Source organism: Rhinatrema bivittatum, chromosome 9, assembly GCF_901001135.1.
Source record: "Rhinatrema bivittatum chromosome 9, aRhiBiv1.1, whole genome shotgun sequence".
NCBI lineage: Eukaryota > Metazoa > Chordata > Amphibia > Gymnophiona > Rhinatrematidae > Rhinatrema > Rhinatrema bivittatum.
Window position 1 is genome coordinate 40850604 of NC_042623.1, and position 19693 is coordinate 40870296.

At 40.1% G+C, this 19693-nt stretch overlaps 1 protein-coding gene across 4 annotated transcripts in view; it reads left to right on the forward strand.

The window, feature by feature from the left end:
* Window positions 1–19693, forward strand: part of GSAP (gamma-secretase activating protein) — a 113610-nt gene that overhangs the window by 25257 nt on the left and 68660 nt on the right. For all 4 annotated transcript variants that reach the window (XR_003858609.1, XM_029615706.1, XM_029615705.1 and 1 more), the window contains 5 exons: window positions 443–531; window positions 2560–2626; window positions 7572–7621; window positions 7951–8055; window positions 17477–17536. Coding sequence is in view for 3 of the 4 variants with exons in the window: in XM_029615706.1 (XP_029471566.1) it covers window positions 443–531; window positions 2560–2626; window positions 7572–7621; window positions 7951–8055; window positions 17477–17536 (371 nt within the window). In the remaining variant the exon portion in view is untranslated. The remainder of the gene's footprint in view (window positions 1–442; window positions 532–2559; window positions 2627–7571; window positions 7622–7950; window positions 8056–17476; window positions 17537–19693) is intronic.

Consider the following 19693-nt stretch of genomic DNA (forward strand, 5'->3'; position numbering starts at 1 on the left):
TACTGCAGATACTATGTGATGTTGGGTTTTTAGTTTGCTCCCCTTCCTATCTCCCTTACTATTCAGAATCCTCTGTTTCTGTCCCAGGCCTTTTTTTTTTTTTAAGACTTCCACCACTTTTTGTTCCTGCTGATTTTGTGGGAGGTTGTTCCATGCAACCCACCACCTTATCAAGCAGCTGTTTATACTCTACCCTTAGGGACCGCCAGGGATAGAAACTACAATCCCTACTAACAGAAGTAACTCCAGGGGATGCTTATACACCTGAGAATTCAGAATTGGCCTAATAGAAGGGGCTTTGGTACAAATATTACCTTGATTGGCTGAATGTTTGCTCAAAAAATATCTGTTTGTTAAAAGAAAAAATATATATAATGCAAAAAACAAAAATGCCACAGATGTTACATTATTGCATGCAACGATCTCCCTTTCTGTTTGGCAGTGTCCAGATGTTTGACCTTATTGATTGAAATTCATCCTTTTAACAATGTGAAAGTGCTGAAGGCCGTGGACAGCTGCGTCCGAGTACAGGTAACAAGATCCCCCTTTACCCATCCCCCTACATTCTCTTATGGCTGGGCAAGGCGTAAGAGTGATGGATATCTTCTTAAAAGCAGAAGAAGGTTGGCTTTCTCATCCTCAGCAAAGGAAAACATGAAAAATGATAAAAAGAAAAGTCACTTTCTTAATCTTTAACTTCCACTTATAACAAATACATTAACTCATGTTGACATTACTGTGGAAAGTCTTCATAAGAGATTCTTAAAATGAAATACCGCAAAACCTTTGTTTTTAGTGATGCATTGATAACTTGCAAACGTAAATGTGATGTTTTTACATATTAAAGTTAACATATGTGGCAAAAAAATAAATATTTTTTTTTATAAATATATGTGGCATCCGAATATATAATATGTAAGCCCTCATAAAAAATAGTGTCTCATTTCATTCACTCATACCAGTGGCCTAATCATAGGTCCTAATAACTTTTTTCTTACTTAAGGGTTTTTTTATTTTAATTATTAGAGGATGACTTTCAAATGACTGTGTGCTTGGTGGCATACGTGCACATATATGGCTGCGTGTGGATTTACGATAGTATTTTATAATCCCCATGTATCAGATACAAGTGTATTATAAGATACGCATATCTCTATCCCGCAATATACCCGCATATGTATGTTTACGCTCACATATATTCAGTGCAATGAAAGGGAGTATTTCAGTGCGTTGAAGGCATGTACTTTTCCTTTCTTTTTAAAACTAGTCACATGCATATTTTATGTAAAATAATTATCAGGCGTAAAAATTATGCGAGTAAGTTGACAAATCTACATGTGTATCTTTTAAAATAGCAACTTTCATGCATAAATGTGGACCCAGCACCGAATGACCCTAGACCACTCCCTTTTATACACTCATATGTGTGTGTGTGAAAGCAAAAATACATGTGTATGTTTGATATTTATAAAATAGCATGTACCTCAGATGCTACTTACATGCCTATATGGTCATTTTTATGCATGCAACTCTTTGAAAATTCATCCCAAAGAGTCACTGTGCAAATCAACTGAGAGCAAAAAGATATACTTCCCTGAAATCATTTAAGCTATCATCAGGGTACATCTGGACCCAGGGCACCGTTCTGCCAATTCTTGAAGTTTGGCAGCTCTTACAGGATACCCTGAGCCTGGGTATACACTGAAGAAGGCGTTAAATAACCCTGGGGAAGAATATCTATTTGTTCATGGTTAGCTGATTTGCACTTTGAAAACTACCTAGGACCTCTAATTAGGACACTAGTATGAGTGAATGAAATTGGACATTTGTTATATCATATTTTGATGCATAATTAGAAAATATTTTTTTGGTAGTGGATGTTTAAATAAACCTATAAATGTATTTTTATACCACTTGTATTGGTTTTATCTGATTAGGTTGGTGAATACTATAGGCTTTTGTATCTTCGGTTTTACGTATTAATCTATAAAGTGTATTTATGATTTTTAAGATGCAAGAGATATATTTGGTCAATGTGGTCCTGCAGTATGTCCAAGCTGAAAATGTGACTGTTAGCTTTAACTTGTTTCATATCCTGATTCCTTGTGCTGGAAATGACTTATCTATGGAACATTTCGTTTTTCTGTAAATCTTTTTGAAGCCTGCTGAATATTTGAATGTTTCTATCACCCCCACTCTTCCATATTTTCCTCCAGTGAGTGTATTAGGAGTGTACTGAACCATCAAGGACTATATAGGTCAAAACCACATGTCATTCTGACATTCAGCAAAAGAATGACTGATGGCTTTAAGCTGTTTAAGGTTTTAGGTATAAGATAATGAATTAGTTGTAAGATGACAGTAGTGAAAAAAAAGATTTAGAAAAATGAATGCTGCCATGAAAAAAATATGGATAATTAGTATTTGTTTCAGATGATTACATGACAGAGCAGTTGTAAAATCTTCCCTTTTAAAATATCAGCACTAATCTGTGCTTGTCAATGTTGTAACTGAGGATCACTACTTATACATTTTATTATTATTTTTTTCAAACTACAGTTTTTGTACCCAGCTGAGATGGTTCAGTTTCCACAAAGTCGCCTCTTATTAATTTCAGAGGACAGATGTGAGTATCTCCAGAAATAGTGGGCTCTAGGAAATGTATCGCTGTGCATAGGGAGGGTAATTTTCAAAGGCACTTCCTGCAGTTAAAACACTGCTTTACCTGCGGAAATGATCCTGCTTGGCCAATATGTGCATGCGTAATTTTAAGGACATTGGGGAGAGGCATTACCGAGGGGAGAATTTTTGGGCAGGGTTTGCATTTTATATGCAATGCTTTTCTTTCATTTTGAAAAGTGTGCACGTAAATTTCCCTGACAATTTTCCCCATGCGAAGTAGCGATTAGTTAATTAATTTTGTCAGGCTGAGATGGCAATTGAGGCTGGCTCTGACAGTGTTTTCTTTTTCATAGTCACCAAGGTGGGAGAAGGGGAGAGACCGTGGAATAGGGGGTGCAAGGAGGAGAGAGTGTGTCCCCTGAACCCCCTCCCACCCCCTCTTAACTCCCCCCTCCTCCATGTCTGTAGCAGTTGTGCCTGACTGAGTCTCTTTGGAAAGGATTTCAAAGGGGCGTGGGATAAACACTGTGAATCCATAAAGTCTAGAGGATGTGAATGAAGAGGCATGGGGGTGGCTTGCGGGAATGTCGGCTACTCCCTGGTGATTGATACCCTTAGTCAATAAACATGCACACGGTTAATGCGACTCCAACATTGCTCTGTGCTTCAACAGCAAGAAGAAATGTGGGGAAATAGGATTTGCATTCACAAATAAGCGTGGGAGTAGCTTGCTTGTTGCGGCGGTTACTACCCCAAACCAAATAAGCCTGATACTTCACTTCCAATGCATATCCAGCGTAGCTCTCTGCTTCAGTGGCAGGGGGGGAATGAAGATAAGAGGATTTACAGTCAGACAACAACCAGCAAGGACTGAATTGCATAGTCTGGATAAACAAATAAGCATGGGAGTAGCTTGCTTATTGCGGCGGTTACTACCCCTAACCAATTAGGCTTGATACTTCACATTGATGCAGCTCCAGCACTGCTCTCTACGTCAGTGGTGGGGGTGGAAGGAAATTAGAACCAAAAAGTTACTAATAAGGGCCCTGACCTCAGCTGTCAGAGTAACAGATAAGTATGAGAAAAATAAGTGTGAAAGCTTGCTGGGCAGACTGGATGGGCCGTTTGGTCTTCTACCGTCATTTCTATAAACCCACCTGACTGTGCACGGACTCCCTACTGCTGCTGTTGCTGCCATTCCTCCTTGGCTGCTATCACCTGCTCTTGCCCCCCATCGCTTTCTAGGCCCAGTGTGGGACTGGGGCGGGCGGGGGCTACTTCCTCATCCGTCATTTCATTGCCCACCAGAACACCTGGGAGATGGAGGGGGCTCACACTGTCCCAACCCATAGGCAGCAGTAGTAAGAGCAGGCAGCAGACAAGGATTGGTGGCAGTGGAGGTGGGGAACCAGTTACACAACTGAGTGGGTTTGGATTTGCGCTGGTGTGTTGTGGATGTGGAGCTGCAGCAGCTGCTGGATCAGGATGACTTGCTTGAGTCTGCCAACAGGGGCGGGAGATACATGCTATCGTCTTGCCCTGTAAGTGTGAAGTATACAATTTTCCAACTTTTTTTTTTTTCGCTCTGTAGGAGGCCTAGATTGGTTAAAGTTTTTTTGCAGAATAATTCCTGCAGTAAGAAACGAGTTGCGTTTTGCATGCTTGGTAAAATATTGCCACTTATTTAGAATGAAGCAAAGGTTTACCTCCAAATAACTTATTTTTAGTTGGGAAATACCTAAATGTATGGGATAAATACAGAGGATCCCTGTTTGTGAAGAAGTGAGTGGACAGCCCAAGATCAGCTGGCATCTACGGCATTATACCAGGAAGTAAAGTGGGCAAACTTGATGGTCCCTAAGGTCCTTATGTCCCGTTACATTCTATGAGATCAGTCGGCGAGTGGGTAAGTTTATCTTGGTAAAGTGGTGCATGTGACTTTATCAGGATATTCAGCAGAACTTACACTCATAAGTCTGCTGCTGGATAAAGTTATGAGCATAACTTTTTCTGGATAACTTTTAGGACAGCTGTGTTTTTTTGTTTTTTTTTCCAATCAGGCTTGCGTGTTTAACTTTCACTGGACAGTGCTCATCGGCTAAGGTTTAGCTCCGTCCTAGAATGGTTCCAGCACCAGCTCTTTTTATCTGGATAAACTTTGTGTGCGTTTGTTATGCACACACAATTTATCTGCTCGGCAAGGGGAAATATTCAGATCTTAGCTTTTGTCCGGCTAACTCTAAAAGTTAACCAGACAAATAATATTAATGAAGCAAAAGCTGGCACTGTAAAGAACAATTGTATTGAATTCTCCTTTTTGGAAAGAATAAAACATTTCCAACGTCCAGGAGAGACTTTTTCTGGTGAATGGAACTGCTACTGTTTAAGAGTCAATTTGGTTACCCTTCGTTAAACTGTTTTGTAAGCCTTGATTTGAATGTTGCTTCGAAGTTTCTCAGTACAGTTTGTGTTCAGGTTTTCATATTTACTCAGCCCTAAGTTCTGAGTTGGCCTAAATCATCTCTTGCATTGTGTCTATAGTCTAAAACGGAAGGAAAAGAATCCACAAACAGGAAGCAGGTGATGCTTACTTATACCGGACACATGGCAAACTTAAAAAAAAATTTGAATTTGGACAACTGTACATCCTTTATCCTGTTCAGAATTCTTATTAAGTGTAACTCTCAAATCGAGAGTCTGTGAAATAGTGTTTGTCCCATGTATAACAAGGTAAGCACTAGCTTTAACCACTTTTTTTATATTTTTTGGATAACCAACTCCCTGAGCACCTGTATTTGTTTTATATCCTGAATTCCAGAGAGAAGCTGCTGATGCTGAAGAATAGGGTTAGAGGGACAGAGCTCCTTAAAGTTATGATCTGATAGTAATGTGTTAGTCAGGGACCCTTTTCTTTTAGATCTGAAGCATATTCCACACACGTGGGAGAGACTGTCTTGTAGTCAGCCTGCTCCCCAGTCCTGTCCATTTTTTTTTTTTTTGCCATGGCTAAAAGTACATGCACTGTCACAGTGCACGGAATTTTACTCATCTCTGGGGGGCGGAGGTATTTTCAAAAGCTGCTTGTGTTTTGGGTAAGCATGTTTTAACTTGTCCCTTAGTTGGTAGGTTGGCTTTCTCACTGCGGATGAATGTCTGGAAACATGAAGACGCCTCAGCGGCTGGGTAGGCCTCCGGCAGCTCTTAGGAGCCCTTTTGGACTCTGCTTTACCGGCTGACCCTTCACGTTGGTGTGACTGCCTCCTAGTTAGCGGTCTGGCTCAACTTGTCTTCTGCTGCCGCCAACGTATCTGATTTACGGGGTCGTCTGCTCCTTCGTTCTCTAGGCCTCTCTTTTGGTTGTCCATGGCCTCTTCCCTGGCCCTGCCTTTACTAAGCCTTGGAGTGCGTTCGTTGGGGATGGAGCCCTGGTCCCTTCCATTCCTGGAGCTCCACCCAGAATACTCGGTTTTATTCCTTCTTTCTTTTCTCAATCTGACTTTATTAAAAAAAAAACAAAAAAAACCCCAATAAATTATGCCTGGGTTGTTGTCTTGGAGTTTCAAACCCTTCTGCACTTCTCTCTGTCATATCTTATGAATACCTCTTCATAGGAAGTGAACTGCACATCTGTCATAGCAGTTCCTCCCCCGAGGTTCTGCGAGGGCTCCTATTCATCTTAATGAAGCCCGGCACAATTATAAAAAGAGCTTTTGTTTTTAAGCGTGGCCTGTGCATGGAATGCTGGCTGGGCTCTTTGCTTCCTTCTCCTTTTCTGCGGTGTCATTGTTCTAAGCCATAGATGTTGAACTACAGCTCTCGAACGTGACAGGCATGCCTGGTTTATCAGGATTACCGAAACACTAAGTCTGTTTTTATGTTGGATAAATCTCGTTGCCCCTTGTTTGCAGATACCTTGAAAACCAGAGTTGCTTTATGGCATTTGAGGATTTCTCAGTTTGCCTTCCTAGGTCTAGGTTCCCCTTGTTTCCTATCCCAGGCTTTCCTGTTGCGGCCTTGTATTGTGCTAAACCGAGTGTCCCCACCCCCAGCCTGTAGAGTTGCATCCGAAAGCATCGTCATGGGTTCCATGCAAGTGAGGACATACTGTGACTGTTACGCAGGTGAACATATGTTGTGGGACAGAACCTCTTATTATCGGATTACAAATCTACCTTGGGTGAGAGGACCGTGAGTCAAGAAAAGCAAGTTATTCTGTCAGTCCAGAATTTCTCAAGATAAGTTAACATTCTTATAGAATAAAATGTACCTCTTGAAAGTTGTGTATTAAATTATTTGGAGTTTTATGAAAAGAGTATTTTTTTTTTAAATTTGCCAGAGGGGCCAGCTCACTCACCTCCTACAGCTGAAAGATCCACCTGTGCATGGCAGCACTGGGGGGAGGGGGAAAAGGGGGGGCAGTGTTACAAGCATTTACGAACTGTAACTAGAGGTGGGTTAGAGGAGCAGCCACCCAGGACGCAAAGCCTTTTGGTGGAGGAAAAATGACTGAAATGCAAGTGTGGCCTGGCAGTGGGTGGAAAAGCCAGAAGGAGTGCCACTGTGTCCTTCTATCGTCCAGGTTGGAGGGGGAAGAGGGGAGAGTGTGAAGAAAAAACTGGGGATAAGGGTTGGGTACAGGGGGACACACATGTGGATGTCTACCCCCAGAGATAAAATGCCTAATTAAGGCCTTGGATATAAGGTAAAGGTATCGTTCATGAGAGAGACACTGTCTGTCTTTCCTGTTGCCTTGTGTTAAACTTTTTTATCGCATATGCCAGCGTTTGGAGCAATTTGATTGGCTTAAAAGCCTCTTGCACTCTGTGTATTAACAAATTCTGTTATTGATTTTGTAATGCTGTTTGGGTATTCCCCTAATGCCACTCTACTTAGTTATATAACCATATTTAAAAAGAAACTCATATGTCTGTATATTTCATTTTTTAAAGACATTGAACAATTTCACATCAGTGATGTCACTGAAGAAGGATGCGGAGTGGTAAGAATTAAAAAAAAAAAAAAATTGTTACTTTTCCTGAGGGTTGGTGAAATTGAACTGAATAACATCAGGCTTCTCAACCGCAGCTAACCTCCCCTGATGAAACCTCCAGAAAACCCTGAGCTATCACATCCCTGCTGGTCTGCTGCTCATGGGGAAAGTAAAAAGGGTCTCTTCCCCGCCCCCCCCCCCCCCCTCCAGAGTAATCTCATGCTTTTTCAGAGGCTGGGTGGTGGCTTTACTTGCCTCTTTTTTTTTTTTTGTAAAGTTAGCAGCTGATGCCCTCCATCACTATACAAAGTTTGTGTCCTGCTCTTTCTCTTTTTCAGCTACTTCAGCACTGCGGTCAGCTCCCAAAAGACAGAGTGGCCGAAGATTTCATTTGGGCACAATGGGATATATTGGGACAAAGACTATTCTATATTATTTCAAAGGTGAAAAATCCCCCACATAGCTCATGTTATCCTTTCTCTTCTCACTGTACAGAAATAATGTGCTAATTTACAGCTAAACTACTAAGTCTGTAGTTATTAACATGACTTTTAAGACATCGTCATCTTTGTTTTATGGATTTCCAGCATAAATGTTTCTCTATACCCTTTTTATTTTGATCCAGCGGTTTACTCCTGTTGCTTTTGAGCTTCCAATTGGGCTGGGATCTGGCACCATGAGCCCTCATAGGCAATCACCTGGGCAGTTTTCCCTATTTTATACCTTCAACCCCCCCCAACCCAACCCTACCCCCCACCACCAAATATACCTAGTCTAGTCCTTGCAATTTCAATCCTTGGCTGGATGGCATGCACTAGTGTCCCTTCTGGAACCTGCAATCATGGGCCCTGAATCCAACCACTAGATGTTGTCTTTCAGCGATGACCATGTCTCCCTTCCCTCAGGAGCTGTAAGCACTGCCTCCAGAGCATCCCCAATCAACATGAGGAGCAGAAAACCTATCTCAAGGATCTTCTGCACGGTGCTGCCACCAAACAATCTGGATGGCCCTTATATGCCTGGCTTATAAATTCCCATCACAGCTTAGGTCAATATAGTTTGTCTGGATTTCAAGAAGGCATTTGACAAAGTCCCTCATGAGAAATACCTGAGGAAATTTAAAAAGTCATTGAATAACTGGCAAGGTCCTTTTGTGGAATGGAGCCTAGTTAAAGGCTAGGAAACAAAGAGTAGGAGTACATAGTCATTTTCCCAGTGGAGAGTGGTAAAAAGTGGCATGCGTTACTGATCCATATTGGGACAAATGTTTTACTTATTCATAAATGATCTGGTAAAGGGAGCAATGAGTGTGATGACCAAAATTATTCAAAGTAGTTAAAACATGAGTAAACTGTGAGGAGTTACAGGAAGACCTTATCAGGCTTGGGAACCAAAGAACAATAAGAGCACCCAAATGCAATCTGAATATCCAACAAACCCCCTCAAAAAATGTTTGTTTTAAGAAGAGACAACTTCAGATGCCAAATCATGGACAAAAAAGCCTCATTTGATTACTTTTAGCAAGACCATTAGTCAGAAATACACCTATTTTTTAATCATTTTCTTAATACTATGAAAACCCTTAGTGGAGAAAGCCCTTTGATTTTAACATTGAAAACTGGAAGCTGTAGCAAATAAAATGTTTCTCAAAGGTATCTTAAATGAGCGTATCAGATTTCAGATTACTGGTAGATGTTGCATTTTCCTTAACTTTGCGATTCCCATCGACTTGTTGAAATTCTAAAGCAAGATGTTCCTTTAACATAAAAACTTGGTTATACCAGAAAGCCTTCCAGCCTGCACACTTATGACACCTCCTGACCACTCTTCACCCTCCCTGCCCTTCCCCCCCCCCTCCAATCTCCTTAACGCCCTCAACCCCTCATCAACCACCCTACGAAATTCATACAAAACTCCAATTAGTTAAATCAAGTTAAAATGTTTAAATGTATACCAACATAAGTTTCATTTTGTCAATTAAGGTTTGTTGTTACTATGTAAGAATAACAGGATACTGTTGTCCTATTATTCCATGAGTTCATATGTAAACCGATGTGATATGCCATATTGAACGTCGGTATATAAAAACGAATAAATAAATAACGAAGCAACAAAAATATTGAAATCATTGTACTTCACTCCTTGGAATGGTTATTCACTCTTTCATGTAGCTCTAGGACTACAAGACTCTGTGAAACTTACTGGTAGCAAATTTAAAACACATTTAAGAAATTTTTGCTTTTTTTCAGCCAATGTACAATTAAGCTGTGGTGTTTGTTGCTTGAGGATGTTTTGAAGACTAATTAATAAGAAATGATTATTTACTCTTTTGGATAATATAAGGAATAGGGGGGCACCACATGAAGTTAGCAAATAGCTCATTTAAAATAAATTGGAGAACATTTGTTTTTCACTCAGTGCACAATTAAGCTCTGGAATTTGTTGCCAGAGGATGTGGTTAAGGCAGTTAGAGTAGCCAGGTTTAAAAAAAAAAAAGTTTGGATAAGTTCCTGGAGGAGAAGTCCATAAACTTCTATTAATCAATAGGGAATAGCCACTGCTTGTTGCTGGCATTCGTAGCATGGGATCTGTTTAATGTTTGGGTACTTGCCAGGTACTTGTGACTTGGATTGGCCACTGTTGGAGACAGGATACTGGGCTTGATGGACCCTTGGTCTGACCCACTATGGAAAATCTTTTGTTCTTATGTAATATGGATGGGTTTAAAAAAGGTTTTAACAAGTTTCTGTAGGAAGAGGTCCATAACAATTAGTCAAAGTTAAGAGATTGCTGCCCTTACTTCTGCAAGTGAGCGACAGGGAAGGAATCTCTCCATTAGGATTTTTTGGGTACTTTCTAATGACCCAGATTGGCCACTGTCAGAGACAGATTACTGGGCTCAGTGGAGAATTGGTCTAACCCAGTACGACATTTCTTATGTTCTCAAGGTTTTCTCTGCATATATACATGGCCATTTCATTTCTCTGTCTTAGTCTGGCCCGGTTGGATGGAAATGTTAGAGGTATTTATTTTATTTATTATTTATTTTAAAACATGTTTAACCTGCTCTTCCTATGTTCAGGGCAGGGTACAATAAAACACACTAAGTAACAGTTAAAAAGCAACATTACAATAAAACATAGTGTGTTAGGAATATAATACAAGTTTGTAACTCTGTCAGCAAAGTGATACTTATACTGGATGAAGCTAAGGGTGAAAGAGGCAAGGGAGACTATATGTTGCTAGCCTGATTCAACATTGTTTTTTTGAATAGATATTTTTTTAGGGCTTTTTTAAAGAAATTTCTTTCATGGAGGTTCCTCAGTTGTTTTGGTAAGGTATTCCAGAGAAGAGGGCCTGCTGAAAAAAAAATGCACGTTCTCTTGTTTTGTCAAGATGGACTATTTTTGGGAAGGAACATCTTGGAGGGTTTGATTTGAAGATCTTAATGATCTAGCGGGGGCATGAATTTTTAATACAGATGAGATCCAGGGAGAAGTGAATATTATGAATGGAAGAGTGTATGATCATGCCAATTAGTACTGGATACGGTATGATATTGGGAACCAAAGGATGGATTCAAGCACAGGGGTGCTGTGATTATGTGTTGAGATTCCTGTGAGGAGGCCAATGAAGAGAAAGTTACAGTAGTCTGTCTCTGTACTAGAAAATAAGTATTATAGAACAACGAAAATCAACTGTGGTAGAGTGGTTTCTGATGGCGAAGAAGTCTTAATTTGTAAAAGGAGAATTGAGTGATCATTCTGACCTGATCAGGCATGGAATGGGCAGAATCAATGATGACTCCGAGGTTATGGACATTTTGGGAGAAAATAATGGTCTGATTATCAAATTGGAAGTTAGTTGGAGTATTTGGGATTTGGAAGTGTGATAAGATATTTTCCGTTTTTTGAGATATTGTTCTAATTTATTTTGATTAAGCCATCCTTGAATAGTTGAGACAAGAAAAAAGAAATAATTCTGTCTGAGCCGATGTTTTTTTGAGGGGGGAAAAAAGAACTCTGTCATTAGCATAAAATTTGTAATGGACCCTAAGTTGGCTAGGACCCTGCATAAAAGTATTAGGTAAATATTGAACAGGGCTGCTGAGAGCGCAGAACCCTGGAGGACACCAGAACCAAGGGAAGCCAAAGAGGAGGAATGGGAATGAATATGGACTTGTTGGGCCCTTTTAGAAAGGTATGAGGTGAACCAGGATAGAACAGAACTGAATAGCGCAGTCTAGAAAGAAGAATTTGGTGATCTATTGTGTTTAATGCAGAAGAAATATCAAGAGAAGCTGTACCCCGATCAATGCCCCGTCTCACCATGTCGAAGCTTGAAAGTAAAAGTAGTTCAGTGCTGTGGTGCTTTCTAAAACCAAATTGGTATTGATAAAGTATGTTGTTTGAGTCAAAGTCACTAAGCTGGTGAAGAACTGTTTCTAACATTTTTGCCATGAAAGGTAAAGAAGAAATGGGCCGGTAACTAGAAAAAAAGAGTTGGGTCGGCAGAAGCTTTTTTTTAATTATAAGGTGGACTGATGCCTATTTCAAGGAATCAGGAAGGGAGCCATATTTTAGAGAGGAGTTGATGAAATTGGAGATGAGAGAAGTATCAGACTTAAGCATTTTCAGGAGTGCTGTAGGGCAAGGGTTAAGAAGATTGAAGGAAGAGTTCATATTATTGATAATATGTATGGTGTCTGATTCAGAAACTGGTTCAAAATGTTCATAAATTGGGCTATTAGAAATTAAATTGTCAAGGCTATCAGTGACTGTGTTCAGAATACTATTTTTCACAGTTGCAGTCTTGTCATTAAAATATAATGTGAATGTCTCAGCAATGTTCATACGATTTTACTGCTGTATTCTTTCTTTGTGATATTGTCCTATATTTGATTAGTTGGTGGATGCCACTGAGAAAAAGATCAAAGCTTGAGTTTCAAAATCCATTATCAATTCCAGCAGAAAGCCAATTTTCATTAACAGTCTCAACTTAAAAGCCATCATGTCCTTGAAATTATGTTGTATGGGTAGTTTAAAGGCAGAGTTTAAGCAAAGTGACTTTAATTATGAGAGGGTTGCTTTAATGTTTGGAATTCAATTTTTGTGGACACTAGATTATGCTGATTTATTCTTATCACCAGTGATTTTCTCAGTAGAACCATTAGGATTGAGATGGGCACCGGTGGCAGTGCTTAAGTGTACAGTGTGAGCGTACACCACCAAGAGACCTGCATGAGCCGTACAAGTGTTTGCTGAGAACTTGAGCCTCTGCAAGATACATGCAATGGCTATTTATCATGCACTGCAGGAGACTATAAGGAATGAGTTCTACATGGTTATCTGACATGTTTAAATAAGATAAAATACAGTCTAAGTTCATGTAAAGAGAGCAGAATGTCTACACCTTTCTTGAGGCAGATAATTTTTATTGTAGCAGCATAAAATGTACAGTGGTTTTATATATGGTAGATATTGTTTTTTAAGTTTGTAGTTTAACAGAATAAATCACATGTACTTTTCAATATATTTATAAATGATCTGGAAAGGAAGGTAACCTAATTTGCAGATGATACAAAATGATTCAGAGTAGTTCAATCACAAGTGGATTGTGATAAATTGCAGGAGGACCTTGTGAGACTGTAAAATTGGGCATCCAAATGGCAGATGAAATTTAATGTGGATAAGTGCAAGGTGATGCATATAGGGAAAAATAACCCGTTCTATAGTTACATGATGTTAGGTTCCATATTAGGAGCTACCACCCAGGAAAAACAGTCAACTCAGTGTACTGCAGCAGTCAAAAAAGCAAACAATATTAGGAAGGAATGATGAATAAAACAGAGAATGTCTTAATGCCTCTGTATCGCTCCATGGTGAGACTGCATCTTGAATACTGTGTACAATTCTGGTCGCCGCGTCTCAAAAAAGATATAGTTGTGATGGAGAAGGTACAGAGAAGGGTGACCAAAATGATAAAGGGGATAGAACAGCTCTCCTATGAGGAAAGACTAAAGAGTTTAGGGCTGTTCAGCTTGGAGAAGAGACGGCTGAGGGGGGGATATGATAGAGATGTTTAAAATCATGAGAGGTCTAGAATGGGTAAATGTGAATCAGTTATTTACTCTTTCAGATAATAGAAGGATTAGGGGGCACTCCATTAAGTTAGCATGTAACACATTTAAAACTAATCAGAGAAAGTTCTTTTTCACTCAACGCACAATTAAACTCTGGAATTTGTTGCCAGGGGATATGGTTAGTGCAGTTAATGTAGCTGGGTTTAGATAAGTTCTTGGAGGAGAAGTCCATTACCTGCTGTTAATCAAATTGACTTAGAGAATAGCCACTGCCATTAGCAATGGTAACATGGATTAGACTTAGTTTTTGGGTACTTGCCAGGTTCTTATGGCCTGGATTGGCCACTGTTGGAAACAGGGTGCTGGCCTTGAAGGAGCCCTTGGTCTGACCCAGTATGGCATGTTCTTATGTTCTTACACTTGTTGCAAAGGTTATGAAAATCAACTGCGTCTAGCCCAAAATTAACTTGCTCATGACAAATGGATTGCCAGTTAATTACCCAACTTAAGGTAGTAATTTAGTCAATTAATCTTACGCTGATTAGGAGTGCTCAAAGACATCTCAGGGACAGTCTCAGGCTCTCTCTCTCTTTGCTACAATCATGTAGTCCCTGGAGAATCAGATCAGAGTCCTATCTCTGGCATGGAGGCAGCCACTTGAGCTCGTGGCTGAAAAGTGACAGGTTAACACCACAGTCCCAGGGTGGTGGACCCAGAGTGCTTACAGAAGTTCTGTAAGTTTTCTGCAGGCAGCAGCTAAGATTGTCTTGGCTTGCAAAGGTTTGTGCAAATGGATTAGGCGGGTATTCCAAAGTTCATGGAGCAGGATAAGGCTGATTGGTAGCTTAGGCTTGAGCTTAGAAACATAGAAATGACGGCAGAAGAAGACCAAACGGCCCATCCAGTCTGCCCAGCAAGCTTCACACATTTTTTCTCTCATACTTATCTGTTTCTCTTAGCTCTTGGTTCTATTTCCCTTCCACCCCCACCATTAATGTAGAGAGCAGTGATGGAGCTACATCCAAGTGAAATATCTAGCTTGATTAGTTAGGGGTAGTAGGGGTAGTAACCGCCGCAATAAGCAAGCTACACCCATGCTTATTTGTTTTACCCAGACTATGTTATACAGCCCTTATTGGTTGGTTTTCTTCTCCCCTGCCGTTGAAGCAGGGAGCTATGCTGGATATGCGTGAAGTATCAGATTTTTTTCTCCCATGCCGTTGAAGCAGAGAGCCATGCTGGATATGCATCGAAAGTGAAGTATCAGGCTTATTTGGTTTGGGGTAGTAACCGCCGTAACAAGCCAGCTACTCCCCTCTTTGTGAGTGCAAATCCTTTTTTCCACATTTCCTCTTGCTGTTGAAGCTTAGAGCGATGTTGGAGTCACAGTAAGCATGTGTATGTTTATTGAATAAGGGTATTGTCTCCAGGCAGTAGCCATCATTCTGGCAAGTCACCCACTCTTCATTGGCGGCCTCTTGACTTTATGGATCCACAGTGTTTATCCCACGCCCCTTTGAAGTCCTTCACAGTTCTGGTCTTCACCAGAACTTCATTAAAAGTTTCCCATGTTGCAAAATCATAAATTAAAGAAGATTTGAAGTCTAAAGTAAAAAAAAGATAGGGTTTTTTTTTTCTTGGTTATTCAGCCACCCTTTAAGGCTTCTTCTCAACAGGACTTCATACATATGCATAGGATCCAAAAGTTGATATTAATGGGATATTGCCGCAGTTCACTGGCATAGGATTGGTGGATTTCTGATGCGACTTTTTTAACTGGTACGTATAAGTAGATTCTCACCTGAACTAAAGGACATTTGGTGAACTGGGTTGCGCCTTATGACTGGATACAAAGTTTGTCAAGGCTCAACAAGGTTGTGTCCAGCTATATTTTACGGTGATGGCAAATTGTTTTATATGAAAAATAGCAGGTTTATTCTTTTCAGTGCAGTTTTCACTGGCATTCACATTAAAACTGCAAGGGCCAACACTTGGCTCAACTTCTATCTTGTGTTAGGTCTTCACTCAGTTTGGTTCAGTTTGCATATTCCTTTTAGGGTGACTGGTTTGTCCTTACAACACAATCATGAAGTTTTCTGTTACCAATTCCTTATCCTCCAGATCGGTCCTGACTTTTTTTTTTTCTCCCCAACCAGCAGATGGAGACTGAGAAGAAAAGATTTACTGTATCAGTGGTACTTAATACAGTGTGCCACCTGCAGTCATTCACTTGCAGATGGTTAAGGTGCAAACTTTGCACCTTAACCATCTAGTAGGGATGAACCTGTGGCCTTCGATTGGTTTTGCCCCGTTCAGAGGGAGGAATTTGATAGCCAATGGTCTGGCTCCATCAGTTCTTACCTTCTCTCTCTTTTCCCCCCCCCCCCCCCCCCCCTTTTCTCTCTCTGGCTGACAAATTGCTTGGATGGGATGAAGCTTTGTGCAGTCTAAATGTGAAAGCTGATGGGTTATGCAGTAAGTCATTTTCTCCTCTCTTGGTCTCCTTGCCATTTCTGCAGCGGAGACTTGCTGCCCACCTAGTCTTTGCCTACATGAGCTTCTGACGAGAGTCTACACTGAAGCACTTCACTTTATGTAGATCCTCCAACAGGGGAAATGGCTAACTAGGTGGACCTGTCAAAAACTCATCTCAGAAGTGAAATGATCTTAATGATAAAGGGAGATTTTCATGGTTTGATAGTGTCTTGTCTACCAGGTTTGGGTTGCATTTTCTGGAGATGATGCACTTTGAGATCTGGGGAGGGAAGGTAATAGTAGCCACTGTTGGTGGAAACAGGACACTGAAAGGTTTAGTCTGAGAGGAGGCTTCCTTACCAGCTCCTGAGCCAGCTAGGTATCCATGTTTGGGGAGGGAGAGGAGGAAGGTGTTTAAATAAAAATGATGAATAAAATGAAACCAATATTCACTTAGAAGGTAAACATATTTCTTCAAGATAGATCATTCTTTCCTCAGCTCCCAATGTACTATCTGAGAGCCTATACAGAATGTTATACCTCTTCCTTTTTTTTTTTTGCTTCCCAAACTCAGAATTCTGATCTTAATTCCAAAACATTTATTAAATGATAATTTGACACTTACTCAAATGGTATGGTATTGAAGATAGCTACACAGACAATAGACAGCTGTGATGAGAAACTCTGAGAGCTCAGTGAAAGGCAGATGACTGTAGCTGTAGAGGAAACTCTAGCTACCAGTGAATTGCAGAAACCAGCAGTCGGAGGGAAATAGTTGAGAGAGAAGGTAAAAAGTGATGCTTCCAAGAGCCTGCAGAGGATTCAGGAAAGTTGCAAGCTTGTCAAGAGCCAGTTCCATATTGAAATTTCAGCAGGAGGTAAGGTCTCCCAGGGATTTCAAGGAGGAAAAGACCAAGAGGAATAAGCAAGAGAATATAGGCAGAGGAACAGATCCAATCAATAACTAATAAGGAAAGCTCAACAACATGCAGAGAATCTAAGCTGTGCAATTGTAAGATAAGACAGGGAAGCAGCATAATGTACTGTATATACATACATTGCGGAGGCAGAACAATCACCATTACCCTATGTACTTTACAGAAAGACCTGTATGTTTGATCCTTTCCTTTGCTATAGTAGTTGTATTTCATAATGCATTCTTATTAATGTTCAAAAACGTCTGTATAGCAGAACCAGCTGTGACTTCTGTACAGAGGGTATTCTCTGGGTGTCGGTAGGCTAGAATGCTTTTAGCTCAGTTTTAATCAATTGTTTTATTTTTTTGTCTCTTTCTCCTCCAATTTCAGGATTCAAAGCCTCTGTTAAAGTGTATCCAGTTTTATCCTGATCAAAATTTTAAAGAGTTGGTAAGTGCTGTGCATGAGATTTTAGTAAATCTAATGGGGGCAGTTTTCAAAATAGCCCAGGCTGGTGCAGAATCCATGGATATTTTTTACCCATGGACTTTGCACAGATTTTCAAAGGGAAAATTCAGGAGGTATATTTTTCCCTTTTGAAAATTGCCTACAGACTTTGCACCTGATTTTTTTTTTTTTTGTACAGGCTACATTTTGGTAGGGAAATAAAAGGCATATGTGTGTTTGAAAATTGCAGTGTACTGTTTCCTAACCCCACTCAAAACACTCCCCATCCCCCTCTTAAACAGGCTAAAAGTATGTGTGCTGTGGAACCCCGTGAATATTTTTTCATCTGGGTTAAGGGTGGGCAATTTCCAGACAGTCTTTTCACCCAGGTAAATAACATTTTTTGAAAATTGTGCTCCAACTGATTAGTACAGAGCAGCTTTGCCTTACTTCTGTCATTTCCCTCCAGGAAGAACAGCTCTAATACCTTAGTGTGATCTTCAAGTGGCAAAATCCCATAAAAAAATAAAAGTGAAACCTGATAGAAAGCCCTAGAAAGTAAATGCGAGTTCATGCTACAGTACTAGAAATACAGTAATTTAAAAAAAATTATTTGGGTCTGTTTGATTGTTAGAAAAGTGATCTGAGATGAGAATTTGCTTTAAATTTTCTTGCACCCTCCAAATACAGATGTTCTAGATGAATTCTGCATTAATGAATGGCCTTGATACATTAATTAAAAATAAATAACCTTTAGTAGACAAGAGTGTGGTAGGTAATATTTTTGCACCAAAAGAGGGCAGCTATGCATTTGGGATACAGAAACCCTGGGAAGGAGACAGTGATGGAACTGAAGTACTGATTCCTGCAACAGAGAGATTCTGGGGATGATTTGTTCTCTGACCTCTGGGCATCCAACCAGTGTAATTAAAGCAGTGGGTTGCTAGAGTACCAAGGGAAAAAGGTTTAACCAATAAGAAAAAAGGACGTGATAACTCTGTACAGATGATTGGTTCAAACTCATTTTCAGTATTGTGTCCAATTATGGAGACCACATCTCCAGAGTGACACGGACATAAAATTGTGTAGTGTGGATCAAGTAAATAAGGTACAGTTGATTTCCTCTTATCAGATAAAACTAGAGCTAAGGGACACTTCATTAAACTAATTGGTGGCAGATTTAAAACAAATTTAAGGAAGTATTTTTTTACTTCAATGCACAATTAAGCTATGTAACTTGATGGCAGAGAATGTGCAGCTGAATTTAAAAAGAAGTCTGGACCAGGTTGAGGGGGTCAGGCTATAAATAACTATTAGCCAGAGAGACTTTGATGTTTCTACTGCTTACTTCCTGGGAGTGAGAAGAATGGAATGGACTTTCCTATTAGTATCTGCCAGGTGCTGGCACTGTCAGGGACTTATGCTGGTGTGACCCAGCATGGCATATCTTATCTTCTTAAAGGCAGGGTCTGCATCATTAGCCCTATCAGCTAGGTCTTAGAAACCTAAATATATCTTCTTTGGATATGATAGGGGGGATATGAGAGAGAGATTCGCATAGCTCAAAAATACAAAGGCATCACCACAGGTAAAAACAGTGCTTTACTCTTGGAAGTGGGCTGTTATAAAATTGCTTATCTGATATGCAAGTGAGCTTGCCACGTGCATGGCCTGTATGATCTGTACTTGTAATGGTGCTTTTTAATATATTTATAAATGATCTGGAAAGGGTTACGATGAGTGAGGTGATCAAATTTGCGGATGACACAAAATTATGCAGAGTAGTTAAATCTCAAGCAGATTGTGATAAATTGCAGGAGGATCTTGTGAGACTGGAAGATTGGGCTTCCAAATGGCAGATGAAATTTAATGTGGACAAGTGCAAAGTGACACATATAAGAGAAAAATAACCCTTGCTATATTTACACAATGTTAGGTTCTATCTTAGGAGTTACCACCCAGGAAAGAGATCTAGGCATAATAGTGAGTAATATATTGAAATTGTCAATTCAGTGTACTGTGGTAATCAAAAAAGCAAACAATATTAGGAAGGGAATGGCAAATAAAACAGAGGATGTCATAATGCCTCTGTATCGCTTCATGGTGAGACTGCATCTTGAATACTGTGTGCAGTTCTGGTTGCTGTATCTCAAAAAAGAT